At 43.5% G+C, this 11259-nt stretch overlaps 1 protein-coding gene across 1 annotated transcript; it reads right to left on the bottom strand.

The window, feature by feature from the left end:
- Positions 1 to 7229: 7229 nt before the first annotated feature.
- LOC308151987 (kelch-like protein 42) lies at positions 7230 to 10078 on the bottom strand (the record flags this gene model as incomplete). Its single annotated transcript, XM_080524891.1, has 3 exons — positions 7230 to 7684; positions 8765 to 8958; positions 9345 to 10078. 3 exons carry the CDS (start codon positions 10076 to 10078, stop codon positions 7230 to 7232), a joined length of 1383 nt encoding a protein of 460 aa, XP_080381017.1.
- Positions 10079 to 11259: the final 1181 nt, after the last annotated feature.

Here is an 11259-nt window from a genome sequence, read left to right as displayed (position 1 = left end):
CTTATCTGAAAAGGTCCAGGACAGTTATAAATGAAATAATCGCACTGAGCGCATTAATCCGTGTTCTGGCCCTGAGGGAGGACCTCAGCCGACCACTTGATCTGTGTGTGTATGTGTGTGTGTGTGTGTGTGTGTGTGTGTGTGTGTGTGTGTGTGTGTGTGTGTGTGTGCGCGTGTGTGTGTGTGTGTGTGTGTGTGTGTATTTGCAAATAACCAACTCTTCCTCTCTTTTTCTTATGCTCTCTCCATTTCTATGGGAGCTAACAGCAAAGGTCCTTATTATTCTATCTGGCTTGCTTTGAACCAGGAACCCCAGCAGGGGAGCTTGCACAGGGGGAAAGAAGATACACAGAGAGAGGCACGGGCGGGGGGAAAAAGAGAAATAAGTTTGAAGAAGCCATACTGCAGCACACACTGGTAAGATATATTGTACAATTGACATTAAAATAGTTAATTCACACAAGATTCCACACTAAGTGCTTGGGCAACCCAGTGGGAGGCGGAGCGGGCGACACTGAACCCAGAGAAGAAAGGCTCTGTCCTCATTAACTCATTACTGCAGTACCTTCATCTGCCAGCAGCTCCCTGGTCTTTTCGTGGTGCATTACAGATCTCCAGAAGCATACAATCCAGTTCAGATTCTCTCTCTCTCTGATGATGTTCAACGCTGTTTGACTTATCTTTATTTCTTTTACCACGTCTCCTAGTTACCTGCATGTCATCATGCTATTACACAAAGGTTATGGCTAACGTATTATTCAGTTATGGCTCAATTAAAAAGATGGGTAATTGTCGCTGATGTTACTCTCAGTCACAGATCTAGGATCCTACAGTCATCTAGCCATGGCAACTTACAGGTACAGTAGACAGAAGTCCTGTTTATTCATTAACAATAAGTTAGTCATTGTCATTCATGGAATGCATGTATCCATGATTTACTTAAATCCCAAGGTAAAATTAAGTCAAGGAACAGTTCTAGAAATAGGTCAGCACCTTTGTTACTGTAGAACCTGAGTAAGCTCATGTTATTTTGTCATGTGTCATGCTGTGTGTACCAGTCTGACACTAGTGTAGACCTGGGTTCAAATATTAATTGAAATAATTTCAATTACCCGGTTGTGATTGAGTTCATCTGACACAATTAAGTGCAAACCTCTCCCATCTGGCACTCCAAGTACTTCAAATACTTTTTCGAACCAAGTCTGCACTGGTAGCATATTTGTATCAAACACTTTTCCTCATTCATGCCTTCATCTGTATTGATTGAGACAACATGAGGGTTATTATACTGAATCTACATTACATTTATTATGGCCATTCAATCATTCTTTTTTACTTATTGGTGATATACATTGACGATATCCATGGAAGATTATGTGATTATTTGGGGAAGACACACGTTTTAATTCAATTATTCAATGACATCAGCACATAATTGGAGCCGGTTTACAAAGTTGAAATACAATAGATAATTCACTCACCCTTTACCTCATTCTCAGAGTAAATTGAATTATTGATCAATAAACTCACCAAATTGCTTCAATGATCTCACACCCCACGTGGGACCAAAGCTACATGAATTTCCCTGTAATGGAGGGTAGCCAATAAATAGCTAGCTGGATCTAATCTGTCTATGGATTGGTTGACTGTAATCATGTATCATTTTTCCATAGACAATATGATGTAAATTAACTTGACATAAGTGCCTCAAGCATTTGCGCTGCTGATTCAACCAAATAAGCAACTATGTTTTTCTTTGATGAAAATTACCTAGAAATTCATCATACATCTTGGGTTTCGATTCAACCATTCACTCTCCATAATGCTTGGTCACCACTGTGTCTGCTAATACAGTTGGTTACTGTATATTATATTCTACAGACAGCAGTGCCATCTAGTGAGTGTACATGGAAAGTGTGAAATGTTGTGCATGCAAACTAATTTCACAGGTGTATTTGTGCCATCATTATAATAGGGGTGAAAAAGACTGAAGTACGTCTGCAGTTCCCAGAAAGTCAGTGAGTATATATAGCCTCAAACTAAGTAAGCGTCTCACCCTCCTTCTAAATCCACCTCAAAAGTCACGAAACTATATGTGAAAGCTAAATAAATTGGATGGCTACCAGGAAAACTACAACGAAAGAAGGGCAACACTGCCACCCACTGGGCGTTTATTGTTAACCTTTATGTATACAGGAAGGTTACTGTATATTATATTCTACAGACAGCAGTGCCATCTAGTGAGTGTACATGGAAAGTGTGAAATGTTGTGCATGCAAACTAATTTCACAGGTGTATTTGTGCCAGCATTATAATAGGGGTGAAAAAGACTGAAGTACGTCTGCAGTTCCCAGAAAGTCAGTGAGTATATATAGCCTCAAAGTAAGCGTCTCACCCTCCTTCTGAATCCACCTCATAAGTCACGATACTGTATGTGAAAGCTAAATAAATTGGATGGCTACCAGGAAAACTACAACGAAAGAAGGGCAACACTGCCACCCACTGGGCGTTTATTGTTCACCTTTATGTATACAGGAAGTGAGTTTCTTATTTGCAATGACCTGTCAAAGGATAAGCATGTACCACATGTGGTAACATAATGTGTATAGTACATACAACTTGTTGAGGACTGACTTCGGGGGCATTCTGATGGAACAGCTTGCATTTATTTCTATTTGTGTTGAGGGCTATGTTGGATTATGAGTGAAGCTTGCTTGGAGGTGTTAGGATATATCTTTCTTTCAAAGGTTTTATTGTTCATTCTTCTAGCACCAGTTAGTTAGATATCTTATCAGTTTTCCTATTTTAATAGGCACGTTATCAGTATGGTACCCTACACAAGACCAATTATAAGGTATTAGGGAGTTACTGTCTGTCTGGGACTGTCTGTTTGGCCTTCAAGCCAGGTGCAGCAGGATACTCTTTGCTCAGCTCTCACGTCAATCACAAGACAACACTGAATTTATAGTTTTAGACCATTATAATCAAGGCCATTCAGTGATTACATCATAGTGACCAAAAGGGGAAGGACTAAACGTATATAATATCATGTAAAATCTGAAGAGAACAACCTTTCCTCTGAGACCGCCTCAGGAGTGGGGTCCAGCTGATGCATCTCTGTACTCTACGTGTAATTTTCAATAAATACCAAGTGTGCAACAGAGAACTTCTCTCCTCTTTCTTGGAGCAGTTGACAAAAGAACCAGATCTGATTTTATTCTAACAAGGGATCCAGAGGATCCAGATGAATAGAGAATGGTGTGGTCATAGAGAGGAGGGACTCATTACCAGCTTTTACAGTAAGGTGTTATTTATAACTAGGATGGATCCTTGTGGAAATTTTTTAATTCAGTGACCATTTGTTTGGTGTTGTTCCCTTCCCTTAGATTATGACTGATATCAGTAAATGCCAAAAGGTGGTATGTGTGCTGAACTGTACAATTGGAAAGCCAATGATCTTGGACCGGTCTTGACAAAGAAAGAAAAGGTATACAACATCTCACCAATTAAGGACGTCTGGAACAAGGCCTCAGGGCAACAGAAACACACATAGCCAATAGTCATGACCTGTCCATCAGGCAGCTCGTAGCTCTTCTCCACTGAGGAACTGGAAGAAGCAGTTTGCATCTCCTGCTCAAAATCCAACGACACATAAGACACCTTCTTCTTGAAGTCTCCTCGGCCATCGTGGAGAAGCTGTAGCCGCGTTCCGTCATTTTGATCCTCATGAGGTGGTCTGTGCCAGATCCAAGTGAAGAATGGTGTGGGGCAGCTCGTAACCCTCATAGATGGGCACAGTGAGCCCATCACCATTCCTGTGGTGCAGCCAGACGCATACAGAGACAACACAGCCTACATGGCAACATACATGGATGGCATGTTGAAGGTCTCACACATGATCTGGTGAGCAGTGAGGAGGTACATGATTAGACCTATTATCGAGCACGTTTGGTCTTGGGTCCTACAGCAAGAGTCATTAATTAGGCATGTCGTTGCTTTCATTTATTAGAAACAGACAAACAGACACCAGAGATCTTCCAGAGTCTGTCTCCATTGATAACTGTGTCGACTTATGGTAGTGTTGGCATGTGATGCAAGTCTCAATAACCACCAAGCAGGTGAATTGGGGATTATGAAGATATGGCATTTGATGCAAAGAATTTGTTGCACACTAGTGGAAAATTGGTGCAAATGCGGGCACTGCAAAGGGCTCGAGCGGAGGTGCTAGGGGTGTGTCTGAAATATGCGCTATTTTCAAGGCCTGCATTTTTCAGCACAACTGATGGCACTTGATGATACCTGCTCATGATCAACTCCCCTTTTACCACTATTCCACCCACTCTATGAACACATCTCTTTTACCACTCTACCCACCTGACCATTATTTCCATTCCCAAGACAACTGCTTGAGGTGTGTTTTCTCAGACAGCATGCCATATCTTGACCTCACAAATAGTTCTCTGGATTTTCCCAAAAAATACAACAAATTTGAAGTCATACAGTCAAACTAAAACTGTCCTTGGATGAATGTGTGCGCAGCGCGAGCGCAGCACGAGCAGACTCAGAGCGACTGAACGCCGACTGAACGCATTCATGTCATGATAAGTTTTAATGTGCATTAATTATGTTTGTGTCAATTATCAATGCCTGTGTCTGTTTTGGAAAGAAGAGATCTTCAGAAATAGAGTGTTATTTTTTGTAAGGTCCTCTTTGGTACAGTTGGTAAAACATGGTCATATGTTTACTAAAAATGTAGGCACTCACTGTACTCTAAGTTGTTTTGGAGCTATTAGCTAAATGGAATGTATTACTTTTTATCTTTTGTTTAATTCTACATTCTTGTCATACAAGTTAACTGATTATAACCCCTTAAAAACAGGACAGACAGGAATGGGCTTGCTGAACACCCGGGGAGGCTGCATGCACAACTAGAACTCTTCATAACATGCTTCTTGATAGGCATTGTATAGTTCACAACAAAACATGTACATGACCATCAATATTTGAAAGCAATCGGTACAAAGTAATTTACATAATACTGTATACTCACTCTCCTCTATTTGGCATGAATTAGTTTATTAGCAAATAATGATGTGTTACGACCTGGCTCTGGGCCATAACAAAAATGGAGACACACACACCATATGAACAGAATTTAATTAAGAATTTAATAGAAATAACCTCTGTAACCAGACAACCAGACTAGTGAGAGCAGACACAGACAGGAGGCAGATGGCGAGTAAAACCCAAGGCTGGATGTATTTATTGATTGAATTGATAAATAGAGTGCAGAGAGAGAGAGTCTATAGTGAAGGAGGCAGGTAGAAGGGTCAGCAGGCTGGGCAGGTAGGCAGGGCAGGGCATGGCAGGGCAGGGCAGGGCAGGGCAGGCAGGTAGTGAGGGCAGGCAGACAGGCAGACAGGCAGGGCAGGTAGGCAGGGCAGGGCAGGCAGGTAGTGAGCAGGCCCGAGTGAACACAGCGTGGTGCCCTAGGGTGACCACGTCTTGAAGCGCCCACCTCCTCCCAGTTTACATGTAAAAGAGTGACATTTACTATGGCTATGAATACCCTAGATTTACATGAACTTATAGCTAAAGTACAGGCACACCACACATACTTCAGAAGAAATGTAAGACCCAACCCAAAAATCGGACACCATAGGTAAACGGGCCTACAAATGCCATACATGCTCAAACACACATACAAGTTCTCCCACACCAAGCTCGGCACACCATGTCATTATGGACCTCACTTTGTGTATGGGGGCATTGTCATGCAGAAACTGGAAAGGGCCTTCCCCAAACTGTTGCCACAAAGTTGGAAGCGTACAATTCTCTAGAATTGCATTGTATGCTGTAGTATTACGATTTCCCTTCACTGGAACTAAGGGGGCCTAGCCCAAACCATGACAACATGTCCACATACTTTTGTCCATAGTGTATATTGTACCTGTCTGCATCTCTTCCAGTATATAATATATAGAAAAAATCAGACATATGTTAAAGGTCTAGTCATTGTCTTAATCATTTGGTCCCCCCCCCCATTGGCTGGTGCCCCCGGGCACCCCCCCTACGCCGTCTATGGATAGTCCTTGTGTCGGTATGACGACTTATCACCTCATGTCCTGTTAGTGTTTTTCCAATGGCTGTTTTTGCTGTCTCACAGAACAGTCAAATGGTAAATGGTAAATGGACTGACTTATATAGCGCCTTTATCCAAAGCTCTTTACAACGGCCTCTCATTCACCCATTCACACACACATTCACACACCAATGGCGGCAAGCTACCATGCAAGGCGCCGGCCCGCTCACTGGGAGCAATTTGGGATTCAGTGTCTTGCCCAAGGACACTTCGACATGTGGCCTGCCGGGGCTCGAACTGCCGATCTGCCAACCTTGCGATCATTAGACGGCAGCTCTACCTCCTGAGACACAGCCGCCCCCAGTCACATCTGGTAGAGCATTGTATGTAGAATTGTGCGATTTCACCTACAGTATGTCACAATGCAGACACATTCCAAGGTAGATAAGGAATGCAATAAAAAATGTTGTTTCCATAGAGACATTCCAAACAGTTTTAACACATTTTGTATTCGTTCAAATAAGGTTCATTTCACTGAGACATGGAGGGATGCCACGCCTACACAGAGAGATATCTCATGAAGCTGACATACTACGCAACCAAAGATCCTGCTCTCAACATCTCAGGTAAAATAGTTTAGAAAATGTCCATTGTGAAATAGACCATCTAAATAGCCTGAAATCACTTCATTGTAAAATTGTTAATGTTTTCATCGTTGTGCAGATGTTCTTATGGAGGACATCTTTGTGGTTATTTCAGAACATCTGTAGCTGTTTAAATAATGTAACTTCAACCTGTATACAGTTCCACAATCAGGCACCAGGCTTTCTCTGGCTACCAACTTGACACTGTTAGCCACTTTCTCCTCATTGCTGCCGTCAGTGGAGGCTGGTAGAGGTAGAAATCGTGAGGACGGGGCTCATTGTAACGCATGGAACCCAACGAAGGAATGGTATCCAACACACGTGACCCCGTCCTCCGATGTCTGCCTCCAACCAGCCTCCCCCGGCTGCAACGTCATCTCTACCAGGACAGACCAGCCCCTTCTGACGTAACAGTACTGAACTACAGTACGACGCAGACCGAACCGTCTCCACTGGTCGTCTTAGCCTAGCTCAGTCCTCCGCCATCACCATCGCCGGGACCCTCATAGAACACTGGGGAGGTAGAGGGAACAGAGCAGCGCGCGGGAACAGAACAGCGCGGGGAAGCGGCGGAAGGCCTCCCAGGCGTCGGAGAAGATGTTGTACTTGAGGAAGACCCGGTGCTCCAGGCGGGTGGGCAGACTCACGTCGCGGCTCATGATGTAGATGCCGTCGTTGTGCAGCGTGCAGGTGAGGTTCAGGCCCGGCTTGGAGGTGTTCTCCTTCAGCTGGAGCCACTCCCCCGTGGTGATGTTGTAGGACTGCACCGTCAGCATGTCCTCCGTCTGGCTGGTCCGCTGGCCCCCTGGCTGCTCCAGCTCGTGGGTGTACCCCCCCACCAGGTAGATGGTGTCCTCCACCGAGAGCATCTGCTGCTTGTGCACGTGGGCGGGGCAGGCGCGGAACACCGTCCAGGCGTCCGAGGTGGGGCAGTAGCGGAGGACGCTGGTGTTCCTGTCTGTCACACGCACACACACACACACACACACACACACACACACACACACACACACACACACACACGAATACAAACGTCATCACGAGACCCTGTTGTTGTACCATAAATCACTCCACACTCTCTACTGCTCACTGCTTTTACCATATTTAAATTATTGTGCAGAGGTTTGGGGCAACACTTATAAATGTAGACTACAATCACTATTAATATTGCAAAAAAGAGCCATAAGGTTAATTCATAATTCCGGTTATAGAGATCACAAAAATTCATTATTCTTAAAATCAAAAACATTAAAATTCACGGATCTGGTCCACCTTCTAACAGCACAAATAATGTATAAAGCAAATACCAACCTACTCCCTAGGAATATTCAAAAATTGTTTTTTGATAGAGATGGGAGTTATAATTTGAGGGGGGAGTTAAATTTAAAACATATTTATGTACGTACAACGTTAAAAAGTTTTTGTATTTCTATATGTGGAGTGAAGCTGTGGAACGGATTGAGTGTGGAGCTAAAGCGGTGTCCAAGCATGACCCAGTTCAAAAAGCGGTATAAAAACATGGTTTTCACCAGGTACGAGGAGGAAGAAGGGCTTTGATAGTCACCAGTTGTTTTCACAGATTATTTGTTTATTTACATTATCTGTTTTCTATTGTTGGTAAATATGTAAATACGTAAATAAATTTGATTTAATTTAAAAAATATTATATTAATATTGAAGTTAACTGCAGATTATTAATTAGTAATCTCTGAGTATTGGAGAAGGGGTAGGATTAAATAAGCTTATGCTTCTTCCTACTCCTTTTCGGACATGTAAATAGTGTTTTTTGTTTTGTTTTGTTTTTTCTTGTTTTTGTTTTTTCTTGTTTTTGTTTTGTCTTTTGTTATTATACCTATTTCTTTTTACACATGTTCGAAATAAAGCTTTCATTCATTCATTGTAAAACACAAGGCACCCAGGACAGTGTGTTCATCTGTTTTATGCGATTGTTTTAACAGTTCAAGTGTTTTAATAACAATGATTCTTTTTTAACAACGCTTTTCTTCGGGACTAATTACTTAATACTAACCACACACACCTCGGGCAGTGTAGCCACCCATGACGTAGATCATGCCCTGGCACTCGCAGGCCGAGAACTCGGCCAGGGGGTCGGGCATGGAGGACACGCAGGTCCACCAGTCCTGCTCTGGGTTGTAACACTCCACCGTGCCCAGACACTGGCCTCCCACGGCGTACAGCTTCCCTCTCACGGCTAGCAGTTGAAAGTTCGATCTGACAAGCAGAAAGAGTCAGATACAGATACACAAACATGTTAAGAAAATTAACACACAACAGGCACATTATATCACATCTGGGGAGGCTGGTAGGAGGTAGAAATCAGAGGACGGGGCTCATTGTAATGCATGGGAACGAAATGAGAAGTGGTAACCCGACTCGAACTGATACTGATTCCATTCCACGCATTAGAATGTGCCTGTCTGTCTACCTCCCCCTGCCTCCCATCCATCACATCTAGTCGGGTTTGGCATCGGGCTTCATGGTTGTGGAGTTCAAAACAAAACAACAAACGGACGGATAACATGGTTATCTTTTTTGTTTAAATGATTGTTAAGGGAACAGGGTCAGAGCAGAGGTCATTAAATACATAGCAGGCTAACCTCTCCTGGTTCAGCGGGGCCACCTGGTTCCACTCGTCCGTACACGGGTTGTAGCAGTGAGCGGCTGAGATCTCCTGGCTGGTCATCCGGTACCCACCGACGATAAAGAGGTAGTTGTCCAGCACGGCCGAGCCGTAGCCTCGGACATTGACCATGTCCGGCGGCAGGTTGTTTGCGAGCGGCTTCCAGCACTGCTCCAACTCTCTGTAGCAATGGAGTAGATAACAGTAGGTGCTCTCCGTAGTAACAGCGACCAGAGTGGCCGTGCCTTTCATGCGCATCTCCCTGACCTGGTGGCGCAGGGGACCCGGTAAGTTACCGAACTCGGGCCTCCGCACCATCGGGTGGTAGTGACAGCTCATGTATCTGAGGCAGGCTTTGCGGAGGTCGTGTGTTCCGTATACCTCGGAAAGAATATAGAGTTCCACGCAGTTGTCCTGTCGGATTTTCGACGTGAGGACTTTGAGGACCGAGGTGACTTGCAGGAAAGATGCTGTCTCGATCAGGTCTTCCAGTGTCTCGTTGACCACCAGCACTTCGGACGTGTCGATGAACTCCAGGACCAGTTCCAGCCCGGGCACGCTCAGTCCTTGCAGCTGGACGGAATCCTCTCTGGACTCTCGCATCCCAGAACGGTACAGCGCACGGAAGTAGTCGCTTTTTTCAATCAATTTGCTTTTGTTGACCTTGAATGTTTTGTCATCCATGATGATTGCAATTTGTTCAGATGACATGTTTAGTCTGCCCTCAAAAACGAATTGTATTTAGAGAAACAGAATTTGAAAACTGAATGAAAATAATGAAAACTGAATTGAATACAATTCAATCTGTCGAATACAATTCAGTTTGTGCTCAGATTCAATTCAATCTGTCAAATACAATTCAGATCTGTGAAATACAATTCAATGTGTGCTCATATTCAATTCAATCTGTCAAATACAATTCCATTTCTGATGGCACTAAAATAGCTCCATAATCGGCGTCCCACGGTCCGCGATGCGTTGGTGCGGCTATGGCTAGCTACTGTTGGAAGCGCCGTTAGTAGCTAGCTAACGCCTCCCCGTCTCTTCGCTGCACGCAAGGCAGCTGACAGTCCAAACTATATATTATAGTAACCACAAACGTTGGTTACTATTTTCTCACATTTACTCACACTAACACAACTAAATAACACCCCTGGTCTCCAAACATTAAACTTTCTTACTCATCACTCTCTGCTCTCTTCTCTCTCCTCAGCTCACTCACAGCTCAACGTATCTCGACCCTCGCGCGAGGACACACACACACGCGCACATCAAAAAACCGCCAACTGAACTAGGCATCATTACTTGGACACACAACATGTGTTTTAGGCAAATGGAAAGAAAACAATAAACGAAATCAGAGAGAAAAAAGGGGGGGGAAACCTAGCTGGGCGGGGACAAGCTAAATTCTTATTAATTATTAATTACTAAAAATGAGCTTAATTAAACTAACTAATCAACTCATCTGGACCGTCGTAACAGTTTGGTTAAAGGGACACTTCACCAATTTTGAACATCATATCACATTCATTATCTTGGGTCTTGGAGTCAAAAAGATAAGAGAAAATGTCATAGGGAAATTACCCCCTGTTATGTTGATTTGGGTTAATATATATATATATATATATTTGGGGTTAAAAAAATAAAAATCCATCTGACTGGAAACGTGCATCTTTCTGCACGCGCGTTAACTTGAGTCTGCAATCGAAGTGGGAGGCGCTGATGGAAGAATCTGTGTTCACGCGAGCTGCATGTAAGAACGTAGCCACTAGCCAGTATGTGCATACAACATCGTATCTGGTAGCCTACTGGTACTTTCAAACCGCAAGTTGTTTATTAATATCACAAGGTTTTTATGCACGAAATAAACTTCTCTGTGAGCTGCAATTTCT

This window comes from Nansenia antarctica (assembly GCF_963989245.1).
Source record: "Nansenia antarctica genome assembly, chromosome: 2".
In the NCBI taxonomy this organism is placed as follows: domain Eukaryota; kingdom Metazoa; phylum Chordata; class Actinopteri; order Argentiniformes; family Microstomatidae; genus Nansenia; species Nansenia antarctica.
Note: the sequence above shows the minus strand (reverse complement) of the source record. Positions and strands in the feature narration are given on the sequence as shown.